Raw genomic sequence first — 18,450 nt, forward strand, 5'->3', positions numbered from 1 at the left:
GGTGGTGGGACGGTGTGGTGGGCTCGATTGGACCTTGAAGGTCATTGTTAGCTTTAATGTAGGGAATTGACCACATTGCACCTGTGCCTGTAAGTGCTACGCACCGAGAGCATCGTCCAGAGTGCACACCTTTACGTTGCTGTGACGACAACAGCGACAAAAAAAAGGGATGGCGGGACAGAACAAAGCGCCCAAGGAGATAAATAAGTGTGAAGTGACAGATTGCTACTCCTCCTTTTATCATCTTCTTCCACTTCTCTCTCTCTGTCTCCCTGCTCATCCCTCTCCATCACTTCAATGCAGTGCTCATGCAGCTACCACTTGCTATCTGTGATCAGCAAGTGTGCGCACACACCTCCTGTGCCCATAGGCTGTTTGTCTCTTTCACATTGTGAGTCATGTCCACACACGCACACGTTTGGTGCCAGGAACTTACACCAACAGATGTATATGCATCGAATGCACGCACAGGCTCTGCAGCTGTGTGCTGCAGGCTGATTTGATGAATAGATTTAAGCAGATTTTATTAATGTTCAAGCAGTTTGAGTGCTTCTCTGTCCCCCTCAGAGCCAGAAAACTCCTGCTTGCCATGTTGATTGAGTAGTATTGATTTGATGTTCGCATCTACTGTGCAATCTACTGTACTCTGCTGCTGTGAATACGGCTCGATTTACTCACTGAAAACATGAATGGACCTTTGTTTTATCAGGAGCAATAATTGATTGTGGCTTTTAGCTCATCTCAGTCAAATTAATTGCAGTACTTTTGGTTCAAGCTGCCAGGGTAATGAAACCCAAACCCGAATGTGTCTTTGCATTTTGTTTTTGCTGAATACGTTTATCTGTCATTGTTAGGTCAAGCTTTCTCAGTACAGAGTGCTTTCCTCTGTGTATGAGATTTCCTACTAGGAAAAACATCCAACTCCAAAAGTTTAATTTAATATGAAGCAAGAAATTTGCTAATAAAGAAAGGAAGATGGAAGAGTAAGTAAATATTGTTGTTTGTTAAGTTAAAGAGTGAAAAACAGTCATTTTACCCAAGAACTGTGACTCGTGACTCATATGATGCTTAATTGAGTCATCATTATTTTTGTAATGAAATCATCTCTATAGCACAAAACAGCCAGAACGGCACAAAGACTCACTCGGACATTTAGAGCATGCACATTCTTGTGGTCCATCTTAATGGCAGTTTCATTTGATACATTTATAAATTTATATTTGACTCTTTTATATTTATGATATTTGTATATCATTATATAGCAGAAGTCAGTGTGGTTAACACAGATGATAAAAACATAAATTTTCAGGGCTTAGAGCTAGCACTGACTATAATTTATTATAATCCTGTTTATTCTCCATGTGGACGATGGCAGCTCCTCAGCCACTGTTAGGTCATAACTTACAATTTTGCCATCAGAGAGGGGTCACAGACTTCTTACCCATGGGTGTAATACCTTAAAATATTAGTGTACTGGTACACCTGAGATTACAACCACATTACAACTACAAGCAAATCTAGCTGGGTGCAGAATATATATGTACACATGTAATGCACAATGAACGGTGTAATGTGCAATTAACTTAAACAAACTTAAACAATACCTTTTCTCAACTTACTCTGTTTTTTCTGTAAGTCAGCCAATGCCTCTCATTAAGAGCAGTCCGACTATGTGCCAGCTCAGCAGGTGTTAAAGGTTTTGGCACGGTGAATCAAAAATATACAGCGCCTCTGAATTTTATTACATCAAGTATCGTTTTAAAACTGTTCCAGATTAAATTATAACACCCAAAATATCAGTTTAAATTCCCCCTTGTATTAATTTAGTCATTTATAAGTTAAAAATAACAGCTGAAGAGTTGATGTGCCAGCATTACAGGTACAGTTGCAATGGTTTTAGGCAGGTGTGAAAAATGCTGTAAACAAAAGAATGATTTCAGAATTATAAATGATTGTTTATTGGCCCTAAATGTATTCTGCAGCAGGACAATGACCCCAAACACAGAGCGAAAGTCAGTATGAACTATCTTCAGCGTAAAGAAGAACAAGAAGTACTGGAAGTGATGGTAGGGCCCCCACAGAGCCCTGATCTCAATATCATCAAATGTGTCTGGGATTATATGAAGAGACAGAAGGATGTGAGGAAGTCTACATCCAAAGTTTGGAACAACCTACCGGCCGAGTTCCTTCACAAACTGTGTGCAAGTGTAGCTAGAAGAATTGATGCTGTTTTCTGTTTTGAAGGCAAAGGTGGTCACACCAAATATTGATTTGATTTAGATTTCTCTTTTGTTCATTCACTGCATTTTGTTGATTGATGAAAACAGATGATTAACGCTTTCGTTTTCGTTTTGTTTTGTTTTCCCTTTGTGTTGAGTTAACTGGAGGTATTTTGTTTTGTTTTTTTTGGTTAAAAGAAAATGTTATTTAGTGTAAACAGAAGTGATTCTTGCAGCTGGAATCAAATCAGCTTTTAGATGTGTGTGTTTGAATAATCTAAACAGATCTGCTCTGTTTAAGACAAAATTCTGCAACAAATCAAGCTCGTGAACAGTGCGCTCAGCTACATTTGGTTTAGCAGAAATATTATTTTCACTGTATTAAATTCGTGAGCTGAGCTCACTGTCAGATCGGCTCAAACAAAGTTGTTTAACTTTCATATTTTGGTGCTAATATGTGAGTAGATAAAAATTGGCCTTTTTTAAAATGATGTATAAAAGCTTAAGGTGTGTGCATCTACTGTGTCTGAGCCCACATAATTATGTTATATATAGGTATATGAGGTACGTGAATGAGAAAAACAACAACATAAAGACTGAATTCAAAAGTGAAAAGAGATTAAAACACCCACTGGACACTTTATTAGGTACACTTTGCTTCGTATTGGGTTGGACCCTCTTTTTCCTCCATAACTGCCTTAATTCTTCATGGCATAGATTCAACGAGGTGCTGAAAACATTCCTCACAGATTTTGATACGTATTGATACGACACCATCACAAAGTTGCTGCAGTTTTGTTGACTGCATTTCCATAATGAGGATCTCGATGCTCTACTGAGTGAGATCTGGTGACTATCTTGTTCAAGAAACCAGTTTGCATCATGGCACAATTTCTTGCTGGAAGCAGCAATCAGAACATTGTACACTTTTAACCATCTCCATAAAGGTCTGGACATGGGCAGCAACAACACTCACTCAAAGTGTGCTAAGAAAATATCTGCCACAACACCACACCATACTGGCCTGAACTGTTGATACCAGGCAAGATGGATCCAGCTTACACCACATTCTGACTCTACCACGCGAACGATGTCACAGACCTCAAAACCCATCTGACCAGAGGAAATGTTTCTTCTGCTTACCAGTTTTGGTAAGACCCTTCAAATTATATTCAAATTATATTCTCAGTTTCCTGTTCTTAGCTCACAGCTGTAGCCCAGCTGTAATCTTCTGCACACCTTGATTGTAACAAGTGGTTGTTTAAGTTACTGTTGTCTTTCTATCATTCTCCTCTGACCTCTGGCATCAACAAGGCATTTTTGAGAGATGCTGCTCACTGGATGTTTTCTCTTTTTCAGACCATTCTCTTTAAACCCTCGAGATGGTTGTGCAAGTGAATCTCAGTAGATCAACAGTTTCTGAAATGCTCAGACAGCCTCTCTGGCACCAACAACCTTACCATGTTCAAAGTCACTTAAATCTCCTTTCTTTCCCATTCTGATGCTCGATTTGAACTTCAGGAGGTTAAAAAATGCATTGATTTACTGCCATTTGATTGGCTCATTAGATATTTACATTAACAAATAGCTGAACATATGTACCTAATGAAGTGGCTGGTAGTGTAGATTCTACCACTTTTGTGCTAGAACGATTAGATGGACGTATTTGACATTCAGACATTCACCTAATCCAGCTTTGTGTGAGATTCAGTAATATAAACTAGCTTTATGCATAAGTTCTGAGCAGCTTTGAAATCACTTGTATGGAATAACATGTTGGAAAAAGACACAGAGCTCCATCTGTCCCTCCGTTTGACAGAAGTTGCTAAGGCCTGTCATTTATTATTAGCCTTCAGTCTCTTGTTAGGTTTGCTTCTTTTTCTTTGGCTCCTCGCTCTTCCTCTCACCATCATTTCCGTCATACTTTTTGTCCTCTTGCTTGTCATTGCAAAAGTCTTCTTTTCATCACACAGTCACATCACATTAACATCATCAGAACAATGAGCAAATCTTGCCTCGGTCACATCTCTGAGTTTTGTTAACCGTTTTGGCATTCGTCCATCCCTCTCACCTTGCTCGTATTACTCTATGTCCTTGCTTCTGGACTGCTTCAGCTTTTTCCTTTGTGCTTCTCCACGCATGGATCCGCATCGTCTGGTCTCCCTCCCACTTGTCCACCCCCTCCTGTGTCTCCACCTGTGTAACCTACATAAACGATACAGTGTTATTACGGTTTTGCCACAAGTTTCTTTTTGCAGTCTCTTGTGTATGTGTTAGCTCGTACATGCGCAAAGGACAACATGGAAAAGCTCACTTTGAAGACAAGATCTCACACTTTTTTCCCAGTCTCTGCATCCTCATGCTTTCTACAGTTGCCCATGCTTATCATCTACTCAGTTATTAACTATTATTATAATCCTTGCATCAGTAATGTCTGACGTCGTAAAGAATAAAAAGAACAGTAGAAACAAAAACAAACAAAAAATGAGCACAACACTTCAGGGTGAAACTCTCTTCGTTGTTGTGATTTGTACTTGTGAAGACTTTCTGGTGCTCGGCCAATAAGGGAACATCCTGTGCTGGTCCCACTGGTACTATCCCGCTTCACTGGGACGGGAGGGTGGGGGTTGATACCGGGGGTGGGGGAGTGTAGAGGGTGTTTGAGAACCTCAGTGTGTGTGTATGTGTGTGCTTTCATGATACAGAGGAGGAGAGTACTGCAGCAATCTGAGAAAGTAGGTCAGACACCAACTAGTGAGAAACATAGCAGAGGAAAAAAAGAGGTAGAGAGTAGAGATGGAAAAGAGAGGGGAAAAAAAGAAAGAGCATAGATGGTAGAGGAGAAGGAGAGCGGGAGGGAAAACAGACCAGAAAGGACAGCAGATGCTGCAAGAATGACAGACCAAAGCAAAAGAGAAAAACAGGAGCAAATCTAATGATATACATTACCAAAGTATTTGGGCTGCAAAGAGGTAGCCTGTAAAAAAAAAAAAATGCAATTACACTTTCTTGATTCATTGAGCCAACATTAAACAACACAAAACAACATTACAACCAACGAATGGTTGAAACAATCAAAAAAGAATTACAGGATGGACACCAACTTACTGATTTTCCTGGAAGGTCACGTCTTTGGCTAAATGCTCGTTGGCTAATGTCCTCAATAAATACAACCGCTCACAGTATTAAGCCTTCTGCCCAGTCTGTTTCTGTCATGAAGGCACTTAGAGAAAATATGTGTAGGCTCTCATCCAATTTCCAACCCAAAGAAAAGGGATGGTGGGGGGGAAGGAGACCTTTCAAGAAACATAAGTGGCACTGGTTGCTCTTTTTGCCCAGTTATAAAGCCTCTTCTTATAAACATTTTGCTCTTGATATTACATAAGTGCATAATGCCAAAAATACAGGCTGGCACTCACAATATGCTGAGGGCACTCATGGTTCTTATATATATGGACTCCACTCAAGTATGAATTACCTTTCTCTTTTGCTCCTCGGGCCATGGTTGTGTTTTATTATTTATTTGGTAATGCACAAAGTATACTGCATCTATAAATACACTGCAGGGCTTAGGAATGGACCACAATGGGGAAAGACTGTGCAGCAGCCGCTCGCACACTGGTGTCATCACACTACTGTCATTGATTCGCTGACAACTGAACAAGTTACAGTGAAGGGAAAAGATTGGCTTCATATAGTAAACTGCAGATCACGCAGATGAGTTAGAAACAAACTGGAAAACAGAGATGTCTGAAGCGGGACAGTGTGATGGTTTAAATTGGCTTGTTTTTCTTTCTGTCAAGGAAAGCTGCAGAGATTTCTGAAGTGAACAGGCAAACCCATGGGATGCAAAATATTGTAGTATATAGAAAGGACCCAGGTTGTGGAAAGATAAGCAATACATTTCTCACAAGAGGTTCACAATAACAACATAATAAATCAACAAAAAAGCATGGGAGTTAGTGTGAGTTGTTAGTTTTAATAGGCCAAATGCAACCATAGCATTAAGAATATGAACACCAAGTATTAAGTATTGAAAAGACTCGTCAAAATATCCAATTTAAAGAAACACACACAAGTAGGCCAAATGATATGACTGTGTGAAGGGTAATGTTACCTTAAAGCATCTGCATGATATTTAAATGAGTAGTGAGGTTAATGAAATCTTCATAACAATGGGATTCCAAACAGTACTGTAAAAAACTAACTAAATACACCCAGTGATTGTTTTGGCTAATTTGCAGCGCGACCTTTATCAGGAAAAACTTTAATTAATTAATTGTTTTCTGTGTGTCTCTCACGTCACTGTGAGGAAATTTTGGCCACTCTTCCTTTTATTTTTTTACAGCTCTTTTAAGGTTTCATCACATCATTTCAGTCAGTTTGAGCTCCAGACTTTGGGACGTTGCAACAGATTTGTTGCTGTGTTTGGGGTCACTGTTACATTGTAAAGCCAAGTTTTAGCTGATGGACGAAATGGCCTCGCATTTGACATTTAATAGTTTGGCACATAGATTGGCTCACTGGCTGCAAGCTGCCCAGGTCCCGTGGCTGCAAAACACTTGGCATGAAGTGTTTTTGGTGATGTGTTTGGTTTTCTGCAAATGCGGTGCTGTCTATTTAACCAAACTGTCTTTGGTCTTGTCTGTCTGTAGTTTATTTAGATGCAACTTTGCAAATCTAAATCATGTTGCCAAGTTCTTTTTAGACAGTATTTCTCTTATCAACCCTTTCAAATAAGCCACACCTATTAGTCTTTTTTTCATTGCACCTTCATGAATTTTAAACTTTAACATGCACAGTTGGATTTTGGGGGGGATTTGCTGGGATGTCCACAACTAGGAAGATGGTGACATTGTGTTAACACACACTTGAATGCTCTAGACTGGGAAACTGCCAAAGCCTCTGGTTTTATAGAGGTGCTCACACTTGCTAATGATCAGTTATTTGGGTCAATTTGATTATCAGCACTGGCTGCTAATTACTAAGTAAGGCGTTCTTAGTTTCTTTGCATAGAGCTGAATAAAGTCCTGTGAAAACTTCCTTCTCCACATGAGTGTAATATGGCAGACATATTTTCAGTTATTTATTTTATCCCTTCTGATTATAAGTTCTATTTGTGGACTACATGCTTCTGAAATATTTTTATAGCTTTCTGCACACTTTTTGTTTTCTGGCTAAGATGTGGTAATTAGTTGGAATATGTAGGATACACACTGACATATTAAGACATTTTTAAATATTGAGTTGAGTATTAACTGATAGTATACTATTTAAGGGTATAAGTGTTATACATTCACTGGTTGTTAAATTTAATTTAATGTAATTAAATTGAATGAATAATTAATGCATTTACTTTTGCGGTTGGCTTGAGGTTTTATACTGTTAAAATGCTGACATTTTCTCTGATGTTCTTTGCCTCGCTGGATTTTCATAATTTGACTTTTTTCTTTTGCTCTTTCTCTGATTTCTCTTCCTACATTAACTCTTTTTATTGACCCTTTTCTTCATTCTTTTCAGTATGTGGCTTTTATCTCCCTATTCTTCATCCTCATCTCCATATCCACGTTCTGCATGGAGACGCACGAGGCCTTCAACACCATCCTCAACAAGACAGAGAACGTCACAGTGGGCAACATGACTCGTGAGGAGATCGTTTATGAGGTGGTGACTGACAGCTGGCTGACATATGTGGAAGGTGTGTGTGTCATTTGGTTCACCATTGAGGTCCTGCTTCGAGTCACCTTCTGCCCTGACAAGTTTGAATTCTTCAAAAGCACCCTCAACATCATCGATTTTGTTGCCATCCTGCCCTTCTATCTGGAGGTTGGTCTGAGTGGGCTGTCCTCCAAAGCTGCCAAGGATGTCCTGGGGTTCCTGCGTGTTGTCCGATTTGTTCGTATCCTCCGAATCTTCAAGCTGACTCGCCACTTCGTAGGTCTCCGTGTCCTTGGCCACACCCTGCGTGCCAGTACCAATGAATTCCTCCTGCTCATCATCTTCTTAGCTCTTGGTGTCCTCATCTTTGCCACTATGATCTACTATGCTGAACGAATTGGTGCAGACCCAGATGACCCAACAGCCAGTGCCCATACCAACTTCAAGAACATCCCCATTGGATTTTGGTGGGCGGTTGTGACCATGACCACGCTGGGTTATGGAGATATGTACCCGGAGACATGGTCAGGGATGCTGGTGGGTGCGCTGTGTGCCTTGGCTGGTGTGCTAACCATTGCTATGCCTGTACCTGTCATTGTCAACAACTTCGGCATGTACTACTCTCTGGCTATGGCCAAACAAAAGCTTCCCAAAAAGAAGAACAAACATATCCCCCGAGCGCCACAACCAGGGTCCCCCAACTACTGCAAGCCAGATGCCTTGGCGATGGCTACTGCATCACCACAAAGAATCTTGGGAAATGTCTTAGGAGGAGTGATGGGGTCTGGAGGAATAGGAGGTGACTGTCCTCTTGCCCAAGAAGAAATTATAGAGATCAACAGAGGTGAGTGTTTGTTGTTGTTTTTTAATGCTGCTTATGTTTATCATGAGAACATATGCAATCTGTTTTACTGTTGAAAATATAGAAATGAATAAATTGTGTATGTTCAAGATAAAATTCAAGTTTCACTATGTTGTTTACCACTTTAAGCAATCTAAAACGAACTTGCATGATTGTAATCAATATGACAGTTTGCTCATGGTAGTTTGAAGCGTACAAAAGGATTTTAGACTTTTAACTGAGAATTAACTGAGTACCAAAGTGTCAAGAGAAAGAAGTGGAAGTACGATCAAGAAGAGATGCATAGCTGATTCTTGAGCCACCCTGGAGAAATTGCTGGCCCATCACAACTCATATGTAATTTATGATCAACTGGTAGGTTCACCGTTGCCTTAAGGCCTCCATCTGTCAGGGGGGAAAAAACAAACATTATGGAAGGAAAATGACCTCAATTATCTTTTAAAACAGCTTAATGCATCTCAACTTTGAGCTGACTTCCCGAATTGAGGAAAGTCAGCCCACATATTATCTCTCTGGCATTAACAGTGAAATCAGGAGGCGAAGTAATGTGGCTCTTGGCGCGCTTTTTACATGCTGCAGCATCAGGCGTCAGTCATATGCCACAATAATGCACCTTAAATGCATTACTCCAATGGCCTGATCATTAGTGAGTCAGAAAACATTTCTTCAGTGCTTTTACTACATCTTGTCTGCTTGGCTTTTTTCCAGGTATTTGTGGGCGGTGTCTTTTCTTTCTTCTTTTTTTTCTTTTTTCCTTGTTTTTATTAGCAAGTTGTATCAGTCAAACTTTTGATAGCAGACTCCAGACTCGGAAAGTACAATCAAGTAAAAATTTCATTATATGCAAAGCTTGTCTACTAACATGTCTTTGCATGACTCATAGTTCCATATCATTCATATTAATCTTGGTGAGGCCCTCAGCTCATTCACTGCGTAGAACAAGACATTTTCTTCTGGTTGGCTTCCCCTTACAAACAGAAGGATTGACCAGAACATGCTTTATTTTCCTACATTAGAGTAGGACACATTAATTGAATTTTATTAATGCCAGATATATTGTAACATAAAGACCCTATAATGTTAGAAATGACCCCAACAATCAGATGACCCCTTATGAGCAAACACTTGGTGGCAGTGGGAAGGAAAAACCTTTTTTTAACAAGAAGAAACCTCTGGCAGAACCACGTTTAGGGAAGGAAAGCCATCTGCCAACATTAAAGCCTCTCTTTCGATTGGACTCTACTCGGTTTATAGGGTTTTCCATTAGGTAGTATTATCTGGTACCAAGTACTTTGTTAGCCAGGGTTCCAAGCGAGCTTCATCAAGCTTAAAATGTGACGTCGACAGCCTGCGTTCCACTGATTGGCCAGGTAGTGACGGCTCAGGCTGGGTCATGAGAGCGACTCCTTCACAAAAATCAAACAGAGCAAATTTTGAACAAGAGAAATGGTTACAAACAAACCAACACTGGTTTGGTCTTAACCAGAGTCAAGTCGAGTCAAGTACAGCCGAGTAGGCGGAAAAGAGGAATTAGATATGAAATTGTTTTTTGAGTTAAACAAGATGTTTAATTTTGTAGCACAATGATTCTTCTTTGGGTGTTTTTCACTTTCCTTTGCCTCAACTAGATTCTAAGCAGAATGGTGACGCAGCCTCAGCCGCCTTGGCTAATGAGGACTGCCCCACCATCGACCAGGTGCTGAGCCCGGATGAGAGGAGTCCTATTGGGCGAGGCCCCACTCGGGAACGCTACCAGCAGGACAGAGCCTGCTTCCTTCTTAATACCAGGGAATTCCGTGCCACAGATGGGAATGTGCGGAAAGGTATGTTTCACACCAGGAGACGGATATGCAAAACATGCACATCTTATGTAAACAGATCCACACAGCAAGATGTTTGGCACAGTATGATGTAAACATACATTATATATTATATAAGTGCAGAGGCAGCCAATGCAGATAAACTACATATAGGTCATTATACGTTTTGAATGTCACATTCAAACATGCAGGAAAGATGCGCTGGATGGGACAGCACACTATAAACTGAGTTAGGAGACTTCAGTCACAGCTAGCAACAAAACATCCATACATCTACAGTCGTGCATTTACCACACATGCATACACACCAAGTTCTTCTGCTCTGCTCTGTTTGTTTCCATCTCTTCACATTCATGTTGTCTGTGTTTCCATCACCGCTTGGTATCACATTTTATTTCTTCTGTCGGACAAGAATCTCTGTCCCTCTACCTCTCTCCTTTTCCTTTTTCTTCACAATGCCTCAGCCATTCATATCTTCCATCTTTCCACGGTGTCTGTGAACTTTGTTCTGTGTCCCATAATGTCACATTTATTCATGCTCAAAAACGATCTCTTTCTCTGTCTTCTGGACTCAGACAGTTGACCATGCATTAATTTACTTCTCGTCACTTCTGTTTCTCCCTGTCTGTTTCTCTCTTTCTCTCTCTCCTGCCTTGTGTTGTCCTTTTTATTTACTTTTCCCTCAACCCCTTGACCACTTACCCTCCCAAACTTGCCCCACATCTACCCTCCTGTCCCCGCTCTTTCCCTTTTGAAACCCACGCCCTCATTTCACCCCTTCTTTTCCTTTGTGCTCCACCATAACGCCTTCCCTTTTCGTTGCCCCATGTCCATTATCTTCATGCTCATGATAACCCAACACCTCATTTACTACTGCAATCCAACTACCACCACTGCCACCAACCTGCACTGAAACACTCCCCCACACTCCCTCCAAACTTTCGACACCCCCCTGTTGACAACAAACTAGAGGCAGCAGCCCTGGCACCCAGCCCAGACTCCCCTCTGACTGAGGATTGGTATAAGATGGAGGGGTCTCTGTTACAGCAGGACCTCAATGCAAACTCCACATCTTCCTGGATCAAACCATAGACCAGAGGTAACACTAAAAAAAAAACAAAAAATTTTTTTAATAAAGGAGCTTGTATCCTGGAAACATCCAGAAAGTTTTAATCTGGCTGTCCTAGAGGTAGGATGTTTTTTAATTGCACAAACAGCAGTGTAGTGCCCACTTTAACACAGATGCAGCTGCACATGCTACGCATGACCTCAAAAGATATGCAGATACACCAAATGTTTTCACAGTGTTGTGTCTAAATGTTCAATGGAGTTTGTCCTTTGTGTCACCTGTAAGAAGACTTATCTGTGCCTGAACGCGTGGAATGATGCAAACATTTGAGCTCAGGTTAGGTAGCACTTCAGTGTGAATGTTAAGGTTTGGGTTGCAAAGGGTATTTCGGGGCTCACCTTGTGATTTCAGAGGTATTTCATACAATGAGTCCTAACCTCAGCCCAATGTTGTACTTATTATTATAACTTTGTGAATGACAATCTCAATGAACACTGTACAAGATGTAATAAAAAAGAAAAGAAAAGAAAAAATCTGGAGAGAAAATGTGAAAATTTCGCTGTGATATACACTCAGTAATTACTTGTTTGTCTGTGTGAGAGCTTAAAACCTGCATACAGTCATGAGAGTGCAAGAGCGCATCCATGCGGGTATGCACATGTGCAAATAACACCCAGAAGCTCAAATGAAAAATAACCCCGTTGTTGTGTCCTGTGTCAATAACTAATAAAGCAAGACACTGAAGAAGAACCAATGGGAACAGCGGGTCATGTTGTTGTCTGATGTGCCTCTGTGTTGTTGTTGTCTCTCTCTTCAGGTTGTGTCATATCACGCGTGTGTATGTGCGCTTTTTTCATTCTTACATGTTATACACTGTGTCTCTGTCCTCTCAATGCCGTCTGAGTGTTGTGTTTGTGTTTGTCGTGTGTGGCTTAATTTAGTTTTTTCCCTTCCTATTGTGTTTTACTCCCTACCCCACGGACCTCCACCTTGGCAAACAGAAGTGCACACTGCAATTTAAAAAAAACAATGTTTGACTATAAACAACACCTTTCTATTTACACCTGTATATATAATATGTACATGTACTCGTGCACTGGTTGTATGCACTAACAGTGGCATTTGTCCCTGCTACGCCGTGATGTGGCCACAAGGATTTGCAAAATTACATGTACATATGCACCATTTCTAATCAGCTGGTCTGCACTGATACTTTAACACATTGTGATTGCAGTGCTGGATATCACCTTTCCAAGGCCCAAGGTAACTGGGGTCACTGGAGCCATCTGTGTCAGGGGATATCACTTCGTGAAACATGGCATGCTTAACACTAGCAAACATTTTAAAGAATGCATTAATCAAAAAACAAACAAACAAAAAAATTGACCTACAAATCAGTTATAATACCAGAGTGCTAATTTACAAAATAAGCGTGTAATGGATCTGAAATACTATCCCCTGACCGTATAACTGTGCTTTCAGTGCCTAGTGTAGTCCAAAGATTAGGACCTTTTGTATGAGTACTGTGGAAAAATCAGAAGGAACATAAGCTGCACTTGGTGACTGAAACACTTACCGGCCAGACAGAAAGACAAATGCTATGACAGAGTTGACCGAAAAAGCGGCTTCATGCTGTTTAAGGTAAGCGAGCCTCGAGCTGTCCGAGCCTTTCAGTTAGAGGTTGCTGACATCGCTGCAGTTTTTAATGGTTTTCTATATGTAATATAAAATCTAGGTGCTACAAAGATCCCTCTTTAAAACAAATCAGGAGTCCATTGAGCAAAACAAGTGCTTGGGTTATTAGGATGCTGTGTAGAGCTTGTAATTTGTAGGTAAGCGATGTATAAAAGTCTTTATTGTTTTAGTGTGTATTTTAATGTTGAGCCTTGTGCACTGGGGGAAGAGACTGTACTAAGTGCTTACAGTAAATACCAAATCAATTTGATCTGTTTCTTACTTTCTCTGACACTTGAGTCTCTAGTATCTGATAACAAGATTCCATGTCTATAAGCCCCGTGTTAGACAAATGACCTGGCCAAGGTGATGCCTACCTCTTTCCTATTGGGGGGAAAAAAGATAGTTATATAGGAGCATTCAAACTTATCTGACTAATCTGTTAAATTTGTGAATCAGAAGATTTGAATATCAATTAAATGAACAAAAAGCACTGGGTTTATAACAGTTATGATAGTCCCTGCTCTCCACTTGTTTTTAAAGAGGGATTTCGTCCATGCTGACTAAAAATCATTCTTGTGTGCTTTATTTGTGATTTATTTTGTAGATATATGCATAAGGTGTTTTTGCCAACTTATTTTCTTAGCTTCTCAGATTCTTTTGTTGGATTGTTGGCCATTTGACTTCCTACGCACCCAGTGCCGTATGCATGGCTCACTAAGGTCAAACGGTCAATCACCCCCCTCTGATTGCTCACTCCAAATCACTCCTCCAGACCTTCTTCAAGGAGTTTATATTGGCTTCTGTCTCTCTCTTCCTCTGTCTCTCTTCTTCTCCACACTCTTTTCCTCTATATATGTATATGAGGTGTTTTTTTGTTCTGTTCTGTGTTTCTAACATGCTCTGTGCATCTGTATTACTGTGATGTGTTATCCAGCAGTTTGGTAAAAAAAAAAAAGAAGTATTTATTTGAATGCTATATTGTTTCGAGGTGTATGTGTGTGGATTGAGTTGATTTATGTTAATTTTAATTATATTTTGCTGTATTCTGTATTTTGTTTTGTTTTTCTCTTGATATTGTGTTTTGTACAAGTTCTTTTTGTTGTTTTGTGTTTTGTGACTTCCCTCGTGTTCTTCCTGTGATCCCCTTTGAGTTTCACCATCACCTGCGATCTGTCTTTTCTGAATCAGAGTGACAAACAAAACTGCCAACAAAACAGCGGAACAAATTAACAGAAAAGTGGTGCAAATCTCGCTGGTTAAAGGCATTCTCAAGAGCATATTTGGCCAAAACGTTCACTACTTATTAGCAAATCCGTACTTATCTGTGCTTTTTATGCATTCATGTTATTACGCTAATTATCATTAGTTTATATGTATGTATATATATATATATATATATATATATATATATATATATATATATATATATATATATATATATATATATATATATATATATATATATATAAGAATGAGTCCAGTGTGCTCATTCTTAGATGAATTGGTTATTTGTTAAGCTAAATGCAACGTGTCACACATTATAATTTAAAGGTCCTTTTGTAGCTGGAAAGAGTTTCAAAATGAACTTCTTTGTAATGTGACATTTCCCACTGTGATCAAAATAGAAAGTGACTCAATAGTCACTCACAACAAGATTTGATTACCGAGGGTACAAAGTGATTTAATTGTGGCTGAGAGGACATTTTTGTTTTGGCCATTTGAAGTTCATACCAAGTAAATACAAAATGGGCTGCTGACAAAGCATAATGCAAGGCAATTAATGATTCCACATAAATTCACTAGTGGTATAAGATTTCTTAAACTTCATGGGGCCTTTCACTACAGCTGATGCAACAACACTGTGATCACAACACAACCTTGTTTGTGGCTGCTTCCTACAAGAAGGGCTCAGTGTATGCATGAAGTGTTTTGGACCAAAAATACAGTGGGAAAGGAAACGTAGTCTTAGATGAATTGGTTATTTGTTAAGCTAAATGCAAAGTGTCACGCATTATAATTTAAAGGTCCTTTTGTAGCTGGAAAGCGTTTTAAATGAACTTCTTTGTTTCCCACTGTAATCAAAATAGAAAGTGACTCAGTAGTCACTCACAACAGGATGTGATTACCGAGGGTACAAAGTGATTTAAATGTGGCTGAGAGGACATTTTTGTTTTGGCCATTTGAAGTTTATACCAAGTTCATACCAAGTAAATACAAAATGGGCTGCTGACAAAGCATAATGCAAGGCAATTAATGATTCCACATAAATTCACTAGTGGTATAAGATTTCTTAAACTTCATGTAATCAACTACAATGTATCAGTGATATCAGAGTATTTGCTGTTGTGTAAACTGTGCGGTTTTGGCCAAATAGTTGTCCAAATTACCTGAACATCGGACGTTACCGTGCACAAGGTGTTGGGTAATTGGTGTTAGATTTTTTAATACTTATTAGCAAATCCGCAGTAAATCTGCAGCATTTTCATGGAAGGATAATATAATTTATCTAGACTTTAAACAGATACGATGCTGAGGTTTACAGGGAAAAAAATGCTCTTCATTGACATTTCATCTGCTCCTTTTTTACCCCATTGTTTTATATTGTTAATTTTGACACAGATTAAAGTTAACTGTTGGCAGAAATATTTTTCCAGCCACCACAGACCTGTCTGTTGTTTCTGTCTGTGCTCGAGGTCATTACCAGAGCGACACGCTAACTCTAAAAGTAACTCCTAAAAGCCTTTTCCTATAACCCGTGTGAAAGTTTTTTATGTGGTAACACTTGTCAGTCCTCTCATGTGTTCTCTTTACGGTTGACACAGTATGTAAAACTCGCTCTACATTGCCATGCATGATCTGATATTTGTAACAGTACCACTGTGTGTGTCTTACTGTGTTCCCCCCATCACACTCTGCAAATATTCTCTCTGAGCCAGATTTTTACCGATACACATGTATGCACAGCGTATATTCACATATATGTACAAGAAGCAGGGACATAAAATATTAATTGGGTTCGACATGAACTGCATACGTCTGACCTACATACTACAAACTAAAGGATGTAGGATGCAGCTGGATGTTATATCTTCTCTAGAAGATATAGTAGGAGCTGTATGTAGTGTATGCACATATTGTGGCTTCAGTAAAGGTCATGACCAAATCAGTACATTTCATTATTGGTAACAGGAGATCATACGATCTTTAAACCATGTAAGAATGAACCAGTGTGTATGTGGCCATTCTTAGAAAAGAATCAAACAGTCAATGACGCTATAAACAGTGATTGAAAACAGGTTATTGCCTTCACACATGCATACAGTACTGTACAGTGTGTTTTTAAGGCTATTTTTTGAGTCAGTCTTAATTTCACATGATTATGTGCTTGGTAAACAGTCTGGCAACAATATTTGCAGTGCTGTCTCTGTTCCTCTGTGTCTTCCCTCGACATAGCCTTCTCCTTGTGTGATTAACACTCATTCTCCATCCCATCCCCAGGCCGCCACTGCAGTGCAAGTGTAACTAAAGTCTGACTCTAGGTAGGTACATACTCCCTCTATAGTGTAAATTAAGTGTGACTTTGGGCAGGAATTATGTCATCACTGAATACAGTGACAGCCAGACTCACCGTTTCCCTTGATAGAGAATCCCAGAGCACAAAACCACAGATGATTGTTGTTGTAAATGCAGCAGATAGCCCAGAGAGGAGGAGAGCAGACTGTGAGAGACTGCAGTGGCCGAGACATGATTAACTTATTTTATTTTCATTTCACAATATTTCTTCTTCTTGGATTTTTTTAAAACAAAGTCTGTGTGTGACAAAAGCAAACTATTGTCAGCTGAACAACCATCACAACCATGTTACCACCTGATCTCATTGCTCTCTATCACTTTCACCTTTCATATAATCAACAAATGGGAACTGCTTTTCTGTGTCTCAATTTCCATTTTTACCGATATGCCATTCGGCAAGTGTTACGAATCACATTAAAAAGCTTGATTGAAGAAATCAGTTTATTAAATGTCAGTGAGATCATATTAAAGCCAGAAATTAAGAAGACCACCATTACCAACTTTATTTGAATATACACTCACGGGCCACTTTATTAGGTACATCTTGCTAATACCGGGTGTGACCCCTTGCTGGTCGATTTTGATGATGACGATGATGATTTTATGATAGGATAACACAGTTGCTGGATATTTCTCTTGCACATCCATGGTGAAAATCTCCTTTTCTACAAAATCCCGAAGGTGCTCATTGTGATGCTGAAGAAACCACTTTGAGATTATTTGAGATTTGTGACATCCTGCTGGAAGCAGCCATCAGAATATTGGTACACTTCTGACCATGTTCATAAAGGGATGGACAACTAAATATCCCCAGCACCATTACACAACCAGCAGCTTGAACCATTCATGGGTTCATGCTGTTTACATCAAATTGTGACCCCATCATCCGAATGGAATCGAGACTCAGGTCAGACAATGTTTTTCCAGTACCCTGTTGTCCAGTTTTAGTGAGCCTGTGGCAATCATATCCTCAGTTTCCGGTTCTTAGCTGACAGGAATGGCACCCGTTTTATTCTTCTGCCACTGTAGTACATCAGCTTTCAGAGATGCTCTTCTGCATACCTCAGTTGTAGCAAGTGTTTATTGTCATCTTGAAGCAGTCTGATCATTGTCCTCTGGCATCAATGAGGCATTTTCACCCAGAGACATGCAGCTCAATAGATATTTTTGCAGTTTTGGACTGTTCTCCATAAACTCTAGAGGTGTTTGTGTGGGAAAATCCCAGTATAGCACCTTCTGAAATCAGACCAGCTTGGTGCTAAGTCACTGGCACCAACAACCATATCCTAAAAGCCTAAATAAACTTATTTGCTGACATGTGGTTGGCTAGTTAGATGCTTGCCATATTTAACAGTTGAAAAGGTGTACTTAATAAAGTGAGTGAGTGTATATAAAACATAGCTATTACGCGAGCACAGTGGAACACTCAGCATGCTGCATGGTGATCTTTAACAATATATAGAAAATACTGGAAGGAATTTGTAACTAAAATCAAAGAATCGACTTTTGTTAAAAGTTCTTATAAAGGATTATTTTTTGTGAACCCCCATAAATCATACGTCATATCTTCAG

General features: G+C 39.6%; 1 protein-coding gene across 4 annotated transcripts in view; it reads left to right on the forward strand.

The window, feature by feature from the left end:
* The window catches only part of LOC113019273 (voltage-gated potassium channel KCNC1-like), a 54,207-nt gene that overhangs the window by 21,602 nt on the left and 14,155 nt on the right, over nucleotides 1–18,450 (forward strand). For 2 of the 4 annotated variants that reach the window (XM_026162864.2, XM_026162866.2), the window contains exons 3-5: nucleotides 7,740–8,721; nucleotides 10,368–10,562; nucleotides 11,530–11,658. In XM_026162864.2, the coding sequence (XP_026018649.1) occupies nucleotides 7,740–8,721; nucleotides 10,368–10,562; nucleotides 11,530–11,651 (1,299 nt within the window). In that variant the 3' untranslated portion in view covers nucleotides 11,652–11,658. Of the gene's footprint in view, nucleotides 1–7,739; nucleotides 8,722–10,367; nucleotides 10,563–11,529; nucleotides 11,659–12,445; nucleotides 12,467–18,450 lie in introns of all 4 variants that reach the window. The other 2 variants (XM_026162862.2, XM_026162869.2) reach the window with 2 other exon arrangements.

Source organism: Astatotilapia calliptera, chromosome 8, assembly GCF_964374335.1.
Source record: "Astatotilapia calliptera chromosome 8, fAstCal68.1, whole genome shotgun sequence".
Classification (NCBI taxonomy): domain Eukaryota; kingdom Metazoa; phylum Chordata; class Actinopteri; order Cichliformes; family Cichlidae; genus Astatotilapia; species Astatotilapia calliptera.